Raw genomic sequence first — 23,557 nt, 5'->3', positions numbered from 1 at the left:
CCCAAAACAGGGCACCGAAGTTTGTTGTTTACCTAATATTAATTAAGAGATAATGACATTTTACTAAATAATCGGAAATATCGCAGTAGGAGACCAATATTGCTTAGAAATGTATGGGGTAAAGGTTTCGACAATTTTCAGAAATGCATACTTCGACCTATTGGACACATTTCGCGTACTCTGCAATACTACTGTAGTACATTCTTAAGCGAAAAATTATGTTAATGGGTAAATAATGCTTCAGTGTTAGAATGGAAGCAAAAAACGTAGAGAATTCCTCCGAACTGGCTATAAACAGTTGAAATCGGAGGTCTATTAAAAATCAGTATAGACTGACAGTATCTTATATATTCATTTCTAAGCGATTTTTGTACTTTAAAGTCATATTTTGATTTATGTTGGAGAATTCCCTTATCCCTTAATTCAATTTGAGTTAAATAAACAAATCTTAAGCCCTGGTTATGGATTTAGGTGGTCTCATTTACTGTTTATATAACTTGGTACATTTTTCGTACATCTGGCAACCCTCCCGATTTTATTATTCTGAAGGTAATCTTTATTTTTGTTGATGACAATCCATCCTAGTGAACTAAAGGAACTCATAAAACGTCTTAGTTTTCAGATATTCCCTGTTTAAGACCTATAAGACCCTGTTTACATGTAATATGACCTGGTACTCCCTTGGTCCATATGGTAACCCTCCTAGTAGGGATATTCTATGACTAATATTGTTGATACTTGTTAGTAGTTAACCCTTTTTAAGAATAACATTCATAAAATGTCATGATTTTCAAGAATTTTGCAAAAATATGGGTTATTTTGGAACCTCCATTAAATTTCGAAAACATTTATTTGACAGCTGGAATTATATGTAGTTAGGGGTTTTCGTTATTTTTTGTTGGACTACGTGGGTCAATTTTTTATTTATACATCCTATCTTGTCTTTAATATGTCTACCAACTATTTTTTGCAAAAAACCCGACATTTTTATCCCAATTATCATACATTTTTCACAAATTAATACAGAAAATTATTAGTTTTCTTAGTTCGAAAACAATTACTTGACAAACTGTATGTACATAAATCAAAGCAAACAAACACCACAAAATAGAATATGAAAACAATGCCACCGAACACATAGCGCGATGATAACTAATGATTTAATAAAGACGATTAACATGAAAGCCTAGCTTAAAATGATGGTATATCAATTAACACTTCCAGCAGCGCGCATGGTTGATATGAATGAATGATTTTTGGTTAGGATAGATGACAAATGGTGATTAATTGTTGAAATTTGGACAATGGATGGCAAAGTAATGATGATGGGTAAAAAAATCGGTGTATACAAGATTAGCATACTGAAGTATATTCAATTTACATAAATAAATATGTATGTATATGAAATAGATTTAGAAATGAAAGAATAAGAATCGAATGGACAAAAATATGTTGGTTGTAATCACATCATTGAACAGTGTCCAATTAATTCATTGTTGTCGCAAAAAAAAAACGAATCCTACAAAAATTTGTGAAAATAGGCTCGAATTTTGACACAATACATACAATATGCATCATTGGTCGGTTTTAGGTATTTTGGGCCCTATATAGATGGGCCTAGATTGGATCGGCCTGGATCTATTTCCTTAAAATTCAACTTTGGCCCCATACAAATTATTTAAAATAATTTTAACCGATCGCCATAAATTCATATTTAACGTTGTTGGATAAAAAACATGTTACAAATGTCATTACTAATCCATTATTTTAACAGAGCAGGTAGCAAGAAATTAGTATATATTTTTGGCCACTACAACAAGTAGTTACGACTTTTAGTTGCCAAAGATCGGCTAGTAATTTTAGTGATGGGTTAGTAAGGATATTTGCAATGAGTTATTTTGCTGTAAATATACAACCGATATCACAAACTTGTAACTCTTTTTGTAGCAAATTAGATAAGTCAATTAGTACTGTAAGCAATATACATACATACATACATATTGTAAAAACCAAAAATGCTTTACAATCGCTGAATCCGAATTTCAACCTTTCAGAATTCACGAACTGTAACATATTCTGTATAGTATGATTGAAATTCTTTAAAATGAAGTGTTTTAGGAGGGGTCTCATAATATCGATCACTAAAATTAGAAAAATTGGTAAAAATGAGTTAAAGCCAAGAAGTTTTTTGCTCCCTTCCGATTTCTGGCTTAACCTACATTTTCTAAACCTATGCCTATTACATGAAATTTATTTACCCAATCTCTATAAATTTGGTTTCATATTTTATATGTATTGTCTAGATTCTGCAGATATTTTTAATTTATTTTTTAGAGGTTTGTACGGACTCTGGGATTTACTTTAAGATTTTTTTATTATTTGTTGATTTTACGTGAAAATAAAAATAAATTTAGTAAATATTTAAACATCTACGAATATGGAATATGGAATGCTGTTAGCGATTTATGTATAAATTTTATCATAAAAACAAATAAGACATTTTTATATATATTTCCGCGCAGCGGCCAATTTTGTGAACGCGAACGAATTTGAAACCAAATTCTTAATCCTTAACCTTTACACCAAAAATCATAGATGTGCTCGCAAAAAAATTTAAATTTTTTAAATGGAATTGCTGAAGAAATTTGGTTTTTACCATATATTATTATAACCTCAGCATTTAGGCATTTAGGCTAAGGAGGGTATACTCGTATACTCGAGGCTTGCACTATAACTTTCTGGCCTAACAATGAAAACGTGAATATTTGCCATCAAAAATTGTTTTATAGTTTTCTTAAGTAGTCTCCAGCATGATTTGTACACTTTTTCATGCGCTAAAATAATTGTTGAAGCATATTTTCCGCTCTGATTGAGACACCTTCATAACATGGTTTTTGAATGCTTTTCCAGCATCTTTTGGCGACGAAAACCGTTAACCACGCCTTTTTTTCTTAATATGCTGGAATCAAATGAAGTTACTGGATCCCCAGTCAAGGCTGTACGCGGATAACTCATTAATTCCACGTTTTGTCCGGTCAAACAGGCGCTGGTTTGAATCGATGTGTGAGAGCTCGCATTGTCATGATGCAAAATGATTCGTCTTCTCTTGTTCGTTTTTCGAATTTATCAGGAGACTTTAGGCAAACAAATTGTAGTATACCACTCAGAATTAACAGTCCTACATTTCTCAAGCCGTATAGTCGCCACACGGTCAGTTTTGCCGAAGAAACAGGCGAACATTTGCTTCGAAGTTCTTCTTACATGAACAAGCTTACTTGGATTTGGCTCGCTTTCGAAGACCTAAACGGTCGATTCGTGTTTTGTTTCGGGCTCCTAAGCATAGATCCAAGATTCGTCGTCTGTGAAGATCTTTTAAACTTTTCGCTTTTATTTGAGCGATTGTCAAATTTTGCTGGATCTAACTAGAAAAATTCATTTTTTGGGGGCATGCAGGCTTTGTACACTTTCATACGACCAAAAGGTGCCTCATCGAAATAATGGTTTCAGGCCCTAAGTGTGTTTGAATGAAATCCGTTTTGGACAATTTGGTGTCGTTTTAGCCATGTCCGTACGTCTGTTTGGCTGGCTGGAGCGCAGGATAACTCTCGAACGGATCAACCGATTTGCCTTTGTAACATTTGGTTCAGTTCGAACTTATCGGTCCACTCCTTCGGGTACGTTCCACACAAACTTGGGGAAAATTGCAGTTTAATACCTGCTCTCGAATCGCTTTGTTATACCCTCAGCATTTATGCTAACGAGGGTACATACACTTTCATACGACCAAAATGTGCCTCATCGAAATAATGGTTTTTGACGCCAAGTATGTTTGAACGAAATCCGTTTCAGAATTCGCTGCCCCCATTACGATGGTACAAGTTTTTTTTCCAAATACAAGTCAATACTTGCTGAAAAATGGCCCGAAAGTAGTAAAAAACCCCCAATGCACCATGTTTAGAGGCACGAAACTCTAGAAAGGAAGAACCAATTTGGTCCAAAATTTGCTTTCGTAATATTTGTCAAAACTTGGTTTAAGTTCGAATATGGACTATATCGGTCCACTCCTTAGGGTACCTACCTCATAAAAGCTCAAAATTTTTATTTAAGTGCAGTTAAAGGACTGTTCGCGGATCCTTTGGAAATTGTGGTCCTTCCTGATATAATCAATTCTCACAGGCTAAGGCACCGTCGTAGCGACCCCAAGATGCATTTCTGGCGATGTCCCTGGCTGAGGGTATACATATCTCTGTCGGCAAAGCAGACAGGCATTTTTACTTGTTTTTTTTTTTTTGCTCTAACAAAAGACAAATATTTCTATACCACCACTGGTAAAATAGTCTGGTAAGATAGTCTCTTCGATTGGACAATAAATGTGGCGCCATACAAATTACTATGGAAACTTTGGGGTTGGGTTTGTGTTAACATATTCCGATTGTGGTCAAACTTTGGCAATCCTAAAATCTAACAAAACTAAACACTATAGAGGGGTGTCGCATAAAAACTTCCTACACCGATGTTTCCCTTTGAGTTAAAACCAGTCTAGTGCATACTCTTGGCGAGTGCTTGCGGATAGGATACTCTTCAAATAAGTACTGCTATAAAATATAATTTCCACAAAATGCAATTCTGTTATGAATCGTAATTAATAGATCTTATCTACAAGCTCATATAGTTCGTTTTATAGCTATTCCAGATTCAGTTAATCGTTAGCCCGGTTTTCAACATTCTTGAGTTTGACCAGGCTAAGGTTAAGGTATTAATCAACATAACACGAACCATGAACTCTAGAGAATAAAATATTCGTCAATCATTAATTAGCATGAGGGCGTTAAATTCAGAACAACATAAAATAACTTAAATTATATAAGCAAACACGAGCATAATAAATACCTTCATATACATTAGTTATAAGAAGTCTGCGTACAGCACTCAGCGTCGTACATCGGTTTAGATGAAAACAAAAATCTTTTTTTACGGTTATTATTTTCACTTAAAACGAGTTATTTATACTATTAATATGAATGCGGACAAATAATAATTTATGCATTTTAAGACTAAAACAAATTTGAAAAAAACTGAACCTTGTGTATGAGGCTAACTTTCACGGGTTTCTAAAAATATTGGTTTGTTTAATTTTTCTAGAATATTTTCTGTATACATACTTATTTTGTCCAGTGTACATATTACTATTCAACATTCTGCTACGTGATCACTATTAAACATTTCATTATTTATTCTTTTAAAAAAAAATCAATAAAAAACATAATCGTTCAAATTAGATAAAAACCGTGTTATGTTAGCCGTACCATTTTTTTCTGTACCCTCCACTATGGATGACACTATGTCTATGTCAAGGTATATATTGTAATTCCTACTACACGATAGCCCAAAATATATTGTTTTTCTCATACGTACCAAGTATGGATACCAAACTGGGACGTGGCTTGAAATACCTTATATTGGGCTGGTTAATGTGGTTTTTAGTTGGCGAGTAGGTGATATACAATACTGCTCAAAACATTTGTAACTGAAATGACTATTTCACATGTCATATACCTACTATGTATTTCTGAGAAAATATATGGATTTAATATGCATTTTTTGTTGTAGATGGATTGTTTATTGACCTCTTTTTCAAATTTGTAAAAATTAAAATAAATGTTAATTATTGCATAGAAGTCGACTCCGGAGTCAGAGTCGAACACACAATAGCTCGGCTCCGAAGCCCTGATTAAACCAAATCATTTTATCTTGATTAAAACAATTTTATACAATTAAGACAAAAAAACAACGAAGGTACAAAATTTTAAGTTAAAATGGTGCGCAGGATAACTCCCCTTAAAACTTAAGCATTTATTCGGGCCGTCCACAATTGTTAAGATAAATACCCGTATAGTTGTAATATTTTTGTCTGAAAACTTCCAAAAACATTACATATTTTTTAGAGTTCCGTAGTTGGAAGTTCCAATTCACACCGACTGATACTTTTACTTGTTAAATCTTAAGGAAGGGGTTAATAAAGAATCAAATTACAAAAAGAAATATATTTCAAAATACTCCAGACGTAAAAAATTATATTTCAAAGCTCAAAATGTCCTGTGACAGGTGAAGGTTTGACACAACGCACAATGATATTATTTTTTAGTTCGATATTGAGGTTACTGGTATTCTTTGTTCAATCTTGGGTACATTTTTATAAACGAATATAGGCGAGGACTTTTTTTAAATTTCTCGTTGGTGTTGAGCCTAATGATCGATGGTTTTTTGCAAGTGAAAAAGGTAAACCGAAGATTCGAACCCACACAACGCCAAATTATGTGACCGACTTCGCTGTTACTTTGGATCTCATCAGACATATCGGCTGTGGGAGTGGCTTCTCTCTCATCGAAATTTGATTTTTCAGATTGCAATGGGTTTTTACAGCGACGGATGTTTGTCCTTTCAATCTCTATGACTTTCATGACAAACGCCTTTTAGTGCAGCCTTCGGAAGTTATGAGTTTGGCTTGAACGCTAACACGTCGCAGCAACATTATTGCATATGTTTTCGGTGACGAGGGTTCAAAACCCCTCTGGCCTCTGCTGGTTTTATATTTGGCGTTGTTTTGGGTTATTTCCTTGCAATTTGAACAGATCCCAAAAGGACAAAAACACAAACTTGTAGTAACAATTTCTGAAAATTGTCGAAATTTCTACCCCACACGTTCCTTTAAAAATATTCGTTTCCTAACATAATATTTCGGATTGTTTCATGAAGTATCCTTATAAATTTATTAATTTTGAATGAAAAAAAAAAAACAACTTTAGTGGTCTGCACGCAGAGAAGAGATATTGTAGGAGCAATCATATTCTAAGAACAAAATAGTGCATTTTAAAAATCTGAAAATAAGTATTGTTGTTTCAATCATATATTTTGTGTCAGGCACCATAATATGAATATGATTGCTCCTACAATATCTCTTCTCTGCGTGTGGTTTGAGACCTATGTGGCCTTATTTATTGCTAATATGAACTGCTACATTTTAATCAAGCCTCTTTATCCTTTTATTCCATGCCCTGTTTTTATTATACTACCCATATAATATAATACAACTCATTCCCATGAACTAATAAATTTATAAAATTTTCAGATATTAGCGGTTTGTACGGCAATGTTTACCTCTAATACGACTTGATACTTTTTTGATCCATATGGTAATCGGGGTTTCGGATTCGAGCCATTTTTTGTTTAAATCCGAAGCAGGAATCGTTTATTTCCACGACTCCGACTCCGAAGTCGACTTAGAGTGTAATTTCACTAACAGTCAATATGAACACAATATTCATAAGTTTTAAATTTTTCCTATACATTGGCCTTTTCCTAAGGTGTTCCTTGTAAAGAACATTCGGCGTTTATAATACTCAACTTCAAACCTTTTTCGTTTAAAACATTTACGATTAAAAAATACAAGGAGAGGACACGTAAGGTCCATTCGATTTATAGATATTTGAACCATTGTGTAAGAGGTTTTGAAGTGGGCAGGCTTTTGTTCTGGAATATTAGCAATGTGCGAACATTATCTTCTTGGAATATCATTAGAGAACTGTTTAATGTAATTTTTGAATGACAAAACTTGTAACTTGATCATAATCTATGTGTATCAAGAATATCTGGGATCTAAAACAAATATTCAAAAATATTTGTAAGTTTCTTTTCGTATATTGAAAAACGATCCAGCTTGAAAATTCTAAATCGATCGATAACATATGTCCCAAAAATATTTTGCAGTAAACAAATAAGAACAGCAGTCCCTAACATAAGATATGTTCGGGTCCAACAAATAACGAATGTTTTGAAGAAACAGAAGAAAAAATGTTCTCTGTCTTTCTCGCATCATATATATAAATATATATATATATATATATATATATATATATATATATATATATGATGCGAGAAAGAGAAAATTGCCTAATATTAATATACCCCCATTATTATAGGTCTTATTTTGTTATAGTATTTTTACCGAACACCGAACAGATTTATAGCGTTCCGGTTAACTTAAAGCTAAAAGTGATGATTGAATCTCAAGGTGGAGCTTCTTCGGATTGACTTCTAATGTAAAAATAATATTTTTAATGCCTCGAAATTTGTTTATTTTGCGTTTTCATATCTACCAGATAGGAAAAGAACACATGTAATAATGGCCCATAGACTTTTTAACAGATAATTGTTTCTTCAGAAGAGGCAAATTTTCTTCTACCTTTGGTAATTTTTTGAAGAAAAATATTGCATAGTTCCGTGGAAAATGGCCACCTACGGAACACTGTTTGTAAAAAGCGTTTTGCGGTGTCCGCTCTATCTAAAAAACGGCCGGGGGATCATCACATATCTCTGTGGGCTATTGATTTTTAAAAAAGGGTGGACTCTTAAAGTCAGAATTTGTTAAAACAAATTGAGTTTTTTTGGCAAAAAAAAAACGTTCATAATTTAAAAAATTGCTTCTTTAAAGAACAGATTTGTATATACTTAATAATATAGTATAATTGTTCCACTAACATCCCAGTAGCGGCAAGTAAGCCCATAAAAATATATGATAAGCGGTACTGCCCTTCTCGACCCATAGTGAACACCGCTCCATTAAAAACAGTGTTTCGTAGGTGGTCATTTGTCACAAAACTATGCAATATTTTTCATCACATAATATACACATATGTATGTGGTTAAACCATTTATATTCATACATATTTTGCATTTATTGCCTTGTTTTATTGATTGGTAATTGTTTTCTTTATTTAAATTTTTTTTTTTTTTTAACTTATGCATAATAAATTCAGTAATAATTTGAACTGAAATACAAGGTATAGTATTTGACAATTTTTTGACGATTTTAAAAGAAATTTTTTTACGATTTGACGATTTTGTCCACCACAAATTTTCGACCAAACTTATCTGGCATCACTGCACACCACCAAAGCAAAAACAGTCATTTTCACCCTCCCGTCGCCGCTTCTGTGTCTCGTATTGCACCATGCACACAGTCCTTTATTAAAATGTAATCGAGAGCCCAGTTTTTACGTCCTATGACAAAAATCCTCTCTCAATCCATAAAAAATATGTTTGGTACCCAAACAAATAAAATTGAGATATGTTAAAATATGTTGTAAACAATTATATATTTGTTTGCAACCAGTCTCAAACATAACTTTGTTTGGATCCAAATATATTTCTAACATATATTTTTCTGCGTGTGGAATTTTAAATTTGCTTGCAAAAATTTAAAGTATTAATTTGACTAAAATGTTCCCCGACCAGCAAAATTGATCGATTCCAACTCGTAGACTCCGACTCCGAAACCCTGCTATCTTATATATAAAAGACAATGTTTGTATCGGCTGAACCGACTTTCCTGAAAATTTCAGAGAATGTAAAGCGAAGACCCATGGTGAAAATAGGCTACATATACATATATTTTGTTAAATTTCGGAGAAGCGGGTTATCCCCTGTGTTCTATTTTTTTTAATGCGCTATATATATAAAACTTACGAACGTGCCTGTTTCCCCGACTCTGGGTACATATTTTAGCCATAAGACCCGAGCACTCCCACTTTCTTAAATATGTTACAAATCAATGGAAATACCAGATGTTCTGCATAACGAAGCTTTGTCTTATTGGAAAGCAAGTGTTTAAATTAGTAGGCAACATATCGATAGCTATAGCTTCATCAGGTATATATGATACATTATAAGAACGTGGAAGGACGACTCATTCGGCCGTTAAGTTGCCACTGGGCATTCATTTGAATGAAGGGTACTGCAATATTAAATAGAAGTTACGAATGTACGATGGCACATAAAAATTCCCTAGAAGCTTTAGATCGATTCTTGAAGGATTTAAGAAACAATTAACGTTTAGATTTCAGACAAACACTTCCAGTTATACACGCAGAAAAATATATGTTAGAAATATGTTTGGATCCAAACAAATATTTGTTAGGGGACTGATTGCAAACAAATATATGTTTGGATACAAACATAATTTTTTTTGTGTCCAAACAAATATATGTTTGCAACATTTTGTAACATATCTCAATTTTTAATATTTGGGTACCAACATAGTTTTTATGTTAGAACATATTTTTTATGGTTGGAGAGGAGAGAGTAACAACAGGGCTCTCGCAGCTGCGGAATGCTGGTTTATAATAAAGAGCTGTGTGCATGGTGTAATAGTAGACGCAGAAGTTTTGTAATGTGTATGCGTAAAACACGTGTGTTTAGTGCATTGTTGTTGTTAACCAACGTAGCAAGCGAAGAGGAAAAGAAAAAAATGGTATTAATTATGTTGGCCTTTTTTCATCAGTGTTCTAGAGAACATCGTTGAGTAACGACGGTAAAGTGAGTGAATAAATCAGTGTTTTGTCTTTTCTTAAAGAAATTGTGCTTTTTAGAAAATTAAATGCCCAATACATTTTATAATTGAATCGAAAAGGTGAATGGAATTATTTTATTGGACAAAGAAGAAATCTCATTTAATATTGGTAATTACATACATCCATATGTATGTATATTTGTAATATGGTACATCCATATTTATTTATTACATTACATAACCATTTGATTTCAGATGCCGATTCCCCGCTGATGATTTCAACTTTGAGGAAAATGTGTTTTATTTCAAAACTAAGGAGAAGCGTTCAACGATGTTTCTGTATATTTTTTTCTTTTCAAAAGTGCGACTATTTACAAATTATTTCATTCAGTTTTTCTTTCATTAGAATGTGTTATGTATTTCTTTGGAATTTTGTATGTACAAACCTATGTGTCTGTTGCTGCTTTTGCTTTTTTTCTATGCCCTTCAATAAAAAACACCACCGTTTATAAATGTGTATATATGTTAGAAATAGCCAGTGAGCGCTTGCTGAGAGCAAGTGAGCATACATTTCAGTGTTTTTCTCGTTGACATTTACGCTCCCTTGCTCCCAGAAATCGCCCACTGGTGCATGTGTTTGTTTTTTGTGGCTTTTGGATTTGTATTTGTTTGCACACAAACATATAATTTGTTTGCACGCAAACATATAATTTGTTTGCATCCAAACATATAATTTGCTTCCACCCAAACATATATTTGTTTGCAGGACCCAAACAAATATATGTTTGCTGCAAAATATGTTTGCGACATATGTTAGAAAGGCCATTTTTTCTGTGTGTACTATTCCAGCTCTTTGGTGGTATGTTAAAATTGCATATCGACACCAACATTTTTGAAGATTTTTATTTATAGTTACTTGCAGATCGCGACTAATTAGCGATGCAAGAAAAATATAACTGACTTAAGAAAAGGTAACATAAGACTGTTTCAAGGGCCAGCAATGCGCACCGGGTCGGCTAGTTAACAATAAAACTCATAAAATGTTACGATTTCCGAATATTTACCGAAAATATTGTAAATATTCGATTCATTTAGAAATGTTTGTTGGACATTTTTTACTGCATTTACTTATTGGTTTGGGTTATTATCGTTGTACTTCGTGAGTTATACATCATATATTGGACACCTAATTTTTGCAAAAATCCCTACAGTTTTACCATAATTATTTGTCATTTTTCATAAATTAATTAATAAAAAATTAATAAATTTGTTATTGGTTTTTATATATTTTAAAACCTTACCTTGACAAACTGTATATCCTGTACTATCATAAGCACAAACTTGCCGCAGATATTGCAGATCTAGAGATATTAAAATTCAGACGATTTGCTAATCCAGAATCATAAAAACCACTATTAGCATTAATGAATTTCTTTTGATTAGTTTATTGTGGAGACCAAAACTCGCTATTGTTGAGATATAAAGAAACAATTTTTATTTCAACTATCAATCTGCAAAATATGATCAATTCCTCAAATATGTATGTAGTTTGTCACAATGTGATGTAGATGTTGTATCAAATTTCAAAATATTCTTTACTTCTCATCATTTTAAGGTTCGTCTGTGAATGCCGTTGTTTTTAATCGATGTTTGGGTATTTTTGTCTATATAGATAGGCAGTTGTTAATTTATGCTAATCCTACTGTCTGTCTAAACACACTATAGGTCACAATGGAATATGAATGGCTCTTATTATGCTAAACGATATTATCGTGAAGTTATAAATTATACCACTATAGTTGGCGATAAGCACACACACATACACACAGTCAAGCACATACAAACTCGCACTCTGAACCACATTTAGATTTATTCAAATATACGGCCACTTTAATTAGTCAATATGAGTTATGGGCATACGCACACCTTTTAGAGACATGTAAACCTGTGTCAAAGTTTACACTATTCTACAATATCAACAAAATATATTTTTTCTATCACCAGGGATGGAGAGACCATTATACAAGTTATTGATTGAATAATTTCATAGTTTCAGTTTTTAAAGCGGCCAAAGTATTCTTAAATTAAAACATAACATTTAGAATTAGTAGTAAGAAAGACGTTTCATTGTTTATTTTTTATTCAAGTACAATCAACTTTAGGTGTAAAGGTGTAAATTCCGGACCATTAAGATCTATATAAAACGGACGTAGGTAGTATGTCTTTTCAAAAATTAAATTTTAAAATGAAAATTATGCGTTTCCAACGGTTTAGTATTAATTTTATTTTCTGAATTGCTACTCTCTAGGGTATAAAATAAACGTCACCACGGACTGTTTCTTTCGCAAGTCTAACTGACTGCTGATTTGTTTTTTTGTCTTACTGACAACGTTCGATAATGCGAACATTTCAATTTTTCTGTAGATTAGTATATAAAGAAAAAAACATGCCACCAGTGCGCTATTGTCGTTTCGTTATACTCCTATTTTTGATTTAACCAGGTGGTAATGATAAACTTCGAATGCTAACAGTTACTACTGCTGCCACGGAATATTTAAACAAATTTACATAAATCTTCTTTTAACTTATTCCCAAAGCGTCAAAAATTATTAATATAATCAATTTAAAGGCGAACAAATTAAATCGAGACGAATTAAATTATTATGTCACACTGACAAGTTTGTTAGTTTTGTTCAAATGTTTGGGTGCCACCTTACCGACCAATCTACCTACCTGTACGATTAGTGGTGTCAACAATTTGTATTTATAATTTGACAGTTTTTACATAAATTTAAATTTTTAAACTAGATTATATTTAACACTAGAATGTCTCAAAGCATATTTATGTTAAGACTTCTTGTTGTTTGAATGCTGCCAAACGAAATAAGGACAAATGGACATTTATAGAATAGATCTGCCAACACCCCGATCTTCTTTTATGCTACTTATCGAATGTTTTTAATATATGGTATTTTCTTCGGAGCATCTTCCCCTTCTGTCTGAACCACTTTATAGAAGTTTTAAAGCGGAAGTTTAATTTTGTATTCCTATTTTATTTATTTAATGGAGAAAAAATTATTGTTGTGGTCTTTGACTTCTCATATGTTTTAACAAAATCCGCTACAGATAATTGGAGTCGATTTAGTCCAGTTCGTCCGTCCGTCTGGCTCTAGCGCATGATAACTTTCGAATGGATCAACCGATTTGGTCAAAATTTTGCATCTCGCAATATTTTGTCCAAACTTTAAATCATATCGGCTCACTACTTCGGGCATTTCCCCCACAAGGCTTCAAATTGTTTCTAATTAATTGAATTTTTAATCGAGCTAACATGACCTAAGGAGTTTTGTATTGAAAAAGTGAATTTTAGCGAGGTCACCACACACTCAACCAATATGCTACGATCGTTTCGCTGGTGGTTTAATTGAGCTTATCAGGCATATTGAATGTGAATGGCTAGAAGACAAAGGCTGATTTTGATAACTTCTATTTATACAACCATTATTACAAATTTGCAGATATGAAGTATTTTTGAAGCCTTTTTACTTATCAAGCCAACCTAGTGTCTTGTGTCTAGAAACCTTTCCAATACATACACATTTACAATCGAAGATGGGGTTTCTTCATGAATTGTAATGCCTTCCATTTCGGAAGTTTGATAGATTGGCAGTGACTTAGAACGCTAAGACCTCGACAACATTGTGCGTTTATTGGAGAATGTTGAATGTGAATCGCTAAAATGGTGCGCACTATATCTCTCGAAGGTCTAGATCGATTTCTTCGAGACATAGATTAGATTCGAAAATAGATTATATCGGTTCAGTCCTTAAGGTACCTACCACATAAAATTTTAAATATCCGATTTTACCGAAACTTTGAACATTCCAAAATTACATCCGGACGTACATATATGAAGTACCAAGAGGGTCTATATGGGACAACATCTTCGGATATCTCCCTCACAAAATTTGAACGTAAGAATAGTTTAAGGGCTGTTCGAGGATCTATTGAACATTTTGACCAATGGTACTTCTTGCGGTCTTGTTTACAGCGATATTCTATTTTTCGTGCATAAATCTATGCCTCCTGACATAATGGTCCAAAAGACCGAAATCTTACGGTGAACACCTAAAATGTCGTCTTGACAGGATAACTATCAAAAGGAATGACTTCTAAAATGGACTATGTCGGTCCATTCTTTCAGGTATCTTCTCCACAAAAGTGCAAAACTTTTAGGCTTTTATCGAAGTCAAATTGATGATGTGCTCATACATCATAAGCATTTGTTCGCAGTACCACAGTCGTGAAGTTGTATACTCCAAATGTTTCGTTATTTTGTCCGAAAGTTTATACGTCCAAAAAAGGCCAAGAAATTTGTCGGAAAACCCGACTGATATGTTTTACTTGTTTTCGAGAAAACAAAAGTTATGAATTTTCATAAGTTTTCCTCCGCTGTGCCGACAGATGTGATTAGTACTTGGGCATAGTCCTTGGAAAAATTTTAATGTCATCGAGTCCATAAATATCTACTCGTACAATTAATTCCCAACTTATTAATAAACCAAAAAGGTCGAATAAAACAAAAAATATACTCGTACAATTAAGATATAAATAAGCCGGAACAACAACCATTGGGTATCAGATGGAGTTTTTTAAACTAAACCCAAAATGCCAAATAATAGCTTATGTGCGTACGTCCCTGGACCCCGGTATTCACCTTCAACGCATTTTGGCCCATAAATATTTCTAAAAATTGTTGTCTCAAACACACCAAGTTCTGTTTCATCTGCTTTCGCTTTTCGCGTCTGGTACAGTGTAATGTTTGTTTCGTTTTGCTTTTAAATTGTTTACTTAGACCAAAGTAGCACCTGTTGGCCAATATTATTCTTCTCGAAACTGATGTTGTTTGTTTTATTTATGCCAGTGCCGAGGTAAATAAAGTCATTAACTACTTCAAATTCGTAGTTTTCGACGTCCACAGTGGTATATACACTAGCGGTCATCTGAATAGGTTTGAATTTTTTTCTTTTTATATGTTAAGGTATCTTCTGATGTGTTCGTATTGCAGATCAATACTATTTAGTTTTTGAGAGTCCTATACTATGCCAACATTCCCAAGAAAAAACTTGACGGTGTTGCCATATTTTCGGAAAATATCCCATTTATAATAAAAAATGTACAAAAAAGTGTCCAATTTTTGCGATCATCAGAATAGGTTTGAATCAAAAAAAATTGAAAAATTGTACTACCCAAGCAAATATTGCGCAGTTTTTTGGTTTAGTTTAGTAAAATGGAACATTCTGATAAAGCCTACAACAAATTTGACCCGCTTTATTTGGAACGTGGGTTCAATTCTCAACATGGAAAAGTTACCAAGAACTTTCAGATAAAATCAAGAAATATTCAAACAAAAACGTTTTATAAACTTGCTTTAAATGACTTTTTGATTTCGTTAGATCTCTTCTGAGCTTCGAAAATTGTCTGAAAGCAAATACCAAGTGTAGCCATATTATTAGGATCGATAATTTAGAAAGGTCATTGAAAATAGTTGGTATTTTAGTTCAAGTTTCATTTTTTAACTAACCTTGCAGTAAAAATTTATGCATTATCATGCTCACAAATCCACCATAGTTGCCCACATGTATCATAAATGTTCGAAAATTGGTATGGAAGAATGTTTAATCGACGACAATAAAGTAGAAAATTGTAATTCAAATTTAACTCAAAGGGGCATGATATCGCCGACTTTTATATATAAAAAGAAAAAAATTCAAACCTATTCAGATGACCGCTAGTGTACATTAGCATATTGTGTGACCTTTTCCAGCAGGGTGTTAAATAATGATGTTCCAATCGTTGGGTATGCATTCATCTAGCAAAATTTTGCTAATCAACTGATAAATACCCCTTATCCGGTTTGAAATAGTTCGGTAGCCTGCTTCTTCAGCCGATTAATTGATGTCTTGACCTCACTTTTGCTAGGTGGCAAACACTCAACGCTGTCGGTTGGGGTTTCGCCTGGGGTATCGTCATTGCTGCCAATATTCGATACCAAAAGCTTGATATAAAGATCCATCCAAATCCTCAGTACGCTATCTGTATCAGTTACCAGGTTCCCTTTATTGTCTTTGCAGGAGAATGTGCCTGCAACATACCCTTCAATTTGATGTTTTACACTCGGGTAAAATTTTCGTACTTCATTCTTACTCCTGAACATCACGAGTTTTCAACGCTCAGCTTTCACTGGTTCTATCTTTCTCCTTAAAATGCGCTTATATTCTTTCCTCTTCTCCAGATGTTTTTGCATGGTTCCCCTTTATGCCGCGTTCCTCTCTACTGTAGCCTTACGACACTTCTAATCGTACCATGAAATGTTAGGTGTTGGTTTTTGGTATCCAGTTATAGATTTTACGGAAGTATGAAGAGAGTGGGATATTCTTTGCCATTGCTCTTTTACATTATCAAGACAAGGAGTGTCGTCTTCCAGCTTCCGTTCTGTGTCTGAACACACTATTCCCGCAATATTAAGACGAGTGTGTAATATTAAGGGAATGGTCCGAACTGATGGACGCCCCTCTTCCGTCTATCACAACATGATTGATCTAGTTCTGGTTTTCCCATTTGAGGACATCCACGTGGCCTTGTTTCCGCCTGGTGCTCCTCACTAGGATGTTTTTGCGGCTGCAAGATCGATCAGCCTCTTTCTGTTGTTGGATGTTACGTCGTGAAGGCTGAACTTGTCGACCGTGGGTCTAAAGATATTTTCCCTCACTACTCCTCATAGAACAATCTTAATGTCATGACAAGGGCAGTTAAGAACGCTGCTTTTATGCGGATAAATATAAAGAGGTTATAAAAGTAAAATTCGATTTGATGTGATATTAGCGCTAGAGCGGTATCCCGCAAAATGGGCCGACCAGATATGACTTGGAGACAGACAGACCAGAGTGAGGAGATCAAATCGTTTATCGAATTACGATTTTGTTAGAATTATTTGTGTATAGACCAGCATCAGGCAAAAAGGGGCACATGTGCCCTTGATGAGAGTAACAACAGAACAACCACCATTCAGTCTTCGCTCAGCAGTCAATGAAGAAGGTTGTGCTGTCGGGGGAGATCGTTTTACCACTACTAATACACCAACTATTCTGAGCGCCCCTGCATTAACGCATACGATTTTTGTGGATAGATCGAAATTTACGCTCTCGGTGTCGTATGCGTGAGGCCGTACACAATTCATGTATAGTGGTGCCTATACATGGTATAGACCAGGGATGCACAAAACAATACGTGTGACTGTAGTGGTAAGAGTACCAAATTTACTCTCCGATTGAGCATAAAATTTAAAACTGTTGTTTCTAATAATTAATTCAAAGAAATAATTTTAATTAAAAACATCTTTGTGTTTATTTCAGCTTGAGTCCATATTTTGTTGTAATTCAATTGTTTGAATAACAACAAAATATTTTAAAGTGGATATGAAATTGATTAGTTGATAAATTTGATGTTTTATTTCTAATTTACAAGCACTATTCAAGTACAACATAAAGAAAACCTCCGTGCTTGTGTGCTTTCGTTGACGTCTCCTCAACGACTGAATGCAAGAGAATAAAAAAACAATCGACACCTAACTTTCTAATATAAATTTAAGAACATGTCAATAATTAAAGTCTGTTTGAAAAAATGTGTATATTTCATACTAAACAATTGAAACAATGAACTTATTCTTATACATTTTAAAACAAAAACTTTCCATAAAACACCTACACAAAACTACCAAAATGAATAGACGTTCTGTCTGGCACCATAAAATTGCAAAAATTCCATAAAATTAAGATAATTCGTTGGATGGATGTTCTTTTTTATTGAACCTGCTATGGAAGACAGCAGTCATAAAAAGAGATTATATACAAGCTCCACCCTGCCACATAAAATTATGATTTGTTCTTTAGTTATGGAAATGAGTATTTTATGCGATCTTTAGAGGTCAAAAGCCGCAAAGTCGAGTTCATGCCGAATGTCCAAACCTGTTTCGATCGCATACAATAAACTTCTGCGACTTGGTGGCTTAATTAGTAATTTTTGAAATTAATAGATCAAGAAGTGAAGAATTCAATCAAAATGACAGTTATGAGTAAATAATGTTGAAGTTTGAGAAAATGGAACAATCTTAAAGTTCTATAAAAGCTCATCGTGATGTGTTTACCAAATAAAACGCGAGAAAGATTGGTTCCTATTATTTCAAACTAGGAAGCTACACGCAAGCATTACTCTATCTTCTGCAACATTACAAACAAGCCTCGCAATTAAGTATTCAAACATACATCATGTACTACTAATCACTACTCAAATTTAACACATATCACTCAAGAGCGATGAATATTTTTAAAAGGTTTTTGTTTGCTAACTGACAGGTTATGTTTATTTTTATACCCTTCACCATAGTATGGAGGGTTTTCTGTACGTAACACATCGAACTAATCACTTGCGACCATATAAGGTATATATATTCTTGATCAGGATAAAATTCTAAGATGATCTAGCCATGTCCGTCTATCTGTTGTAATCACTCTGGCGTTCGCAATGATTGAGCTAGAGCGCTATATTTTTGCACCCGAGTCTCCACTAAAAACCGTCAATATTGGTCCATGTTTTGGTATAGCCCACATATAACGGTCCCTCCAGATTTTCGGTATTTTGGGGACATAAGCTAAATTTTTAGACCGAACTATCTGTAATTTCATGTTTGGGGTTCCCAGTGGTCACAAAATATCTCCACTAAAACCGTCAATATAGGTCCATGTTTTGGTATAGCCCACATATAACGGTGCCTCCCGATTTTCGGTATTTTGAGAATTTAGCTAAAATGTTTGACCTAACTACCTGTAATTTGACAGTTGAGGTTCCTAGTAATCACAAAACATCTCCACCAAAAACTGTCAACATAGGTAAATGTTTTGATATAGCCCCCATAAAACGGTACCTCCCGATTTTCGGAATTTTGTGGATTTTAAATACATTTTTTGACCAAACTACCTGCAATTGAACATTTAAGGTTACCAGTGGTCACAAAATATCTACACCAAAAACTGTTAACATAGGTCCATGTTATGGTATAGCCACCATACAACGGTACCTCCCGATTATCGGTTTTTTGGATTTTAGCCACAATTTTTGACCCAAGTATCTGCAATTCGACATTTGAGGTTCCCAGTGTTCACAAAACTTCCCCACAAAAACATAGGTCCACATTTTGATATATCCCCATATACATATGTTGCCGACCTGAATACGTGAATACATTTTTTATGCCTTTTATACCTTCAGCATTAATGCTAACGAGGTTATACACACTTTCATATGGACAAAATGTGCCTCATCGAAATAATGGATTTAATAATAATTGTTCTACAAACATCCCATAAGAAACAAAGGAAGACTTCTCTCATATCAATGAAAGAGTTCGAAGATGGACCATATCGCTCGACTCCTTCAGTTACCTCCCCCACAAAAATTCGAAAATGTTCAGAAAAATTGTACGAACGATTACTCTTAAAGGTCGTAACCGATTTGGTCCATTCTTTACGTATCGGGAACTTTCTACCAGACATAGATGAGGTTCCAATGTAGACCCCATCGGTCCACTCCTTCGGGTACCTCACACACAAAATTTCGGAAAAGTTCAGTTTAGGACAGGCTCTCGAATCGCTTTGATTTTATTGTAACAAATGGTATGCGCTATGCCCCATTGCGGCAGTAAAAGTTTTATCAGGGGCAAATCCATACTTCCTGAGAAAATAGCTCGAAGTTGTAAAAACGCCTATGTCACCAAGTGTAGTGGTTGGAGCACACGATAACTCTCGAACGGACCTGCAGATTGGGTCCAAAATTTTACCATCGTAATAGTTTGCCCGAACTTATTTTAACTTCGAAGATGAGCCATATCGGGCCACTCCTTCAGGTATCTCCTCCACAAAAGTTCAAAAATGTTCGGAAAAAATGTGCGCACGATAACTGTTGAAGGGAGTAATCAATTTGGTTTATACCTTTCACATCGTGAAATTTCTTTCAGACATATATGAGGTTCCAATATGTACTCTAACGGTCTACTTCTTCGGTACCTAATTAATGGCCTGTTTCTCTAAGACGATTCGAATTAAAATTCGTTCAGTTTACTACCAAACTCATGTTGTTGTAGGAAATGCTTCTTTGATTGAAAATAAAAACAATTCAAACATTTTTCCCAGAAGTTTGGTAGTAGTTCGATCGAATTCGAATCGTCTTAGCGAAACAGGCCATAAATAATAATAATAAATAATATGAAAAAGTAATATACCATGGTCGTCAAGGGGGAACGGAAGAAAATGTGAATGTATTGAGATGCAAGTTTTAAAAAAGTTGAAGTGAATTTGTAATTCAAATTGAACGAAAATATAGCAAAAAAAACTGATGAGGATCTGTGGCGAGATCCGAAACTATAGTCTTCTCTGCCTTACCCCTTGGTAAATATCGCTATTTTTATACCCTCCACCATATGGAGGGTATAATTAAATTTGTCATTCCGTTTGTAACACATCGAAATATTCGTCAGAGACCCTATAAAGTATATATATTATTGATCAGCATAAAATTCTATGTCGATTTGACCATGTCCGTCTGTCCGTCCGTCCGTCTGTCTGTCTGTTGAAATCAAGATACAGCTCGCAATTTTAAAGATAGAGAGTCAAAATTTGGTACAGAAGTTTTTATTACTTGCAGGATGGTTGGTATTGAAAATGGGATATATCGGTCCACGTTTTGATATAGCCCCCATAGAACGGTACCTCCCGATTTTCGGTATTTTTAAGGTTTTAGCTTCATTATCCTACCAAAATGGCTGAAATTTGGTACGTAGTCTTCTTTAGGGGTATAAAACTTTCCCCCAGAATTTTGTCGGTATCGGTCCACACCTTCATATAGCCCCCATAGAACGGTACCTCCCGATTTTCGGTATTTTTAAGGTTTTAGCTTTATTATCCTACCAAAAGGGCTGAAATTTGGTACGTAGTCTTCTTTAGGGGTATAAGACTTTCCCCCAGAATTTTGTCGGTATCGGTCCACACCTTCATATAGCCCCCATAGAACGGTACCTCCCGATTTTCGGTATTTTTATGGTTTTAGCTTCATTATCCTACCAAAATGGCTGAAATTTGGTACGTAGTCTTCTTTAGCGGTATCAAACTTTCCCCCAGAATTTTGTCGGTATCGGTCCATGCCTTCATATAGCCCCCATATAACGGTACCTCCCGATTTTCGGTATTTTGAAGGTTTTGGCTTCATTATCACACCGAAATGGCTGAAATTAGGTACTTAGTCTACGTTGGTGGTATAAAACTTTCCCCCAGAACTTTGTCGGTATCGGTCTATGCCTTCATATAGCCCCCATAGAACGGTACCTCCCGATTTTCGGTATTTTGAACGTTGTGGCCTCAATATTCCACCGAAATGGCTGAAATTTGGTATTTAGACTTCGTTGGGGGTACTCAAACTTCCCCTTTAAATTTGTCGGTATAGGTTCACGCCTTCATATAGCCCCCATGGAAAGGTACCTCCCGATTTTTCGTATTTTGAAGGTTGTGTCTTCAATATTCCACCAAAATTGATGAAATTTGGTATTTAGTCTTCAATGTGATATAAAACTGTTCGCCAGAAATATGTCTGTACAGGTCCACGCTTTCATATTGCCCCATTTCTGACTAAAATTCGTCGGTATAGGTCCACGTTTCGATATAGCCCCCATAGAACGGTACCTCCGGATTTTCGTAATACTGAAGATTGTGACGTCAATATCCACCCGAAATGGCTGAAATTCGTTATTTTGTCTTCCAAGGGTTATAAAATATTCCAGAAGAGTATTATCAGTACAGGTCCACGTCTTCCTATATCCCCAAAGAAGCTTACTTCTTGATTTTCGGTATTTTTTTAGTTTTAGCCACATTCTCTTACCGAAATATAGGAAATTTGGTATTTAGTCTTCGTTGAGCCTAAAAACTTTTCGTCAGAAATGTTTCTGTATAGATCGACGTTTTGAAATAGCCCCCATAGAATAGTGTCTCACACTGTTTTACCGAAATTGCTGAAATTTAGTATTAAGTCTTCTTCATACACGAAAGGAAACTAATTATTCCATTTTACTTCAATACAACTTGTGGTGGAGGGTATAACAAGTTCGGCCCGGCCGAACTTAACGCCGTTCTTACTTGTTTCCACTAATAAATTAAACTTGTTTTAATAAAATATCAAAAGAACGACAATGGGATTAATCCCTGACTATTTCGAAAAGCAAAATACAATTTGTTCCCTTGTTACGACCTTCTTCAATCCAAAACATAAAAATATCCTAATTTTTTTACGTTTTATTTTGTCTCTTTTAGATCACGAAGCACCACGCCATCATCATTTCGTGGCCCATCACCGCAACATTCGGTCCACAGCAGTCCGTCCGACACTGTGGTACCTATGCATAATCTCTCTACAAATTTGTTAAACAGCATCCAGCAAGCATCATCATCATCTGGTCGTCAGAACAACATAAATTTCCCCATTTCTGCGATAAACAATTCAGCATCTGCTCTACCAAGCGATTTTTCAACGCGCAACTATTCCGACTTCATGAGATGCTTGGCGGCAAAGTACAACAATTCGAATCCCACAGAGTAAGTGTTATCGGAAGCATGTTTTTTGTATCAACATTCAACTAAAAATGTCATTGACGTAATTATCCCATTTTTTATTATTTTTCCCAGTTCCAGTAATTCTAGGCGTCAACCATTTTTTGAAACAACTACAAACAATGCAACCAAAAAGACATCGTCGGCCACCTCGAAAACATCCTATCACCCCCCACCGTCAACTGCGATTAGTAAGGAAATTTCGATTACGACAACAACCACCCTGCCTCCACCTCCGCCTCTATCATCGGGAGCATTATCGCCGGGCGATACTTCCCTCACCCAATCGCAACAAAGTCAAATGGCAGCCGCAGTTGCATCTGCTGCCGCTGCCAATACAGCCACTGGTGGCAGTGTTTCACCTTTCATGACATCCTTCCTCTCAAGCTTACCCTTTGCTCAAGGCATTTTACCACCCCTCATCGATATGAGCAGCACACAAGCGTTAATAACGTTGGTAAGTACTGCAATATAATAATTTCAAAGTTTTTTTTTTTTT

The 23,557-nt window shown here is 34.7% G+C and overlaps 1 protein-coding gene across 18 annotated transcripts in view; it reads left to right on the top strand.

Annotated features, from left to right (window-relative positions):
* The window catches only part of Samuel (SAM-motif ubiquitously expressed punctatedly localized protein), a 126,252-nt gene that overhangs the window by 58,202 nt on the left and 44,493 nt on the right, over window positions 1–23,557 (top strand). For all 18 annotated transcript variants that reach the window (XM_073968756.1, XM_073968753.1, XM_073968754.1 and 15 more), the window contains 2 exons: window positions 22,762–23,043; window positions 23,134–23,515. In XM_073968756.1, coding sequence (XP_073824857.1) covers window positions 22,762–23,043; window positions 23,134–23,515 — 664 coding nt within the window. The remainder of the gene's footprint in view (window positions 1–22,761; window positions 23,044–23,133; window positions 23,516–23,557) is intronic.

This window comes from Musca autumnalis, unplaced genomic scaffold, assembly GCF_047663935.1.
Source record: "Musca autumnalis isolate F117 unplaced genomic scaffold, ASM4766393v1 scaffold_2, whole genome shotgun sequence".
Classification (NCBI taxonomy): domain Eukaryota; kingdom Metazoa; phylum Arthropoda; class Insecta; order Diptera; family Muscidae; genus Musca; species Musca autumnalis.
This window is presented reverse-complemented; position numbering and strand designations above follow the sequence as displayed.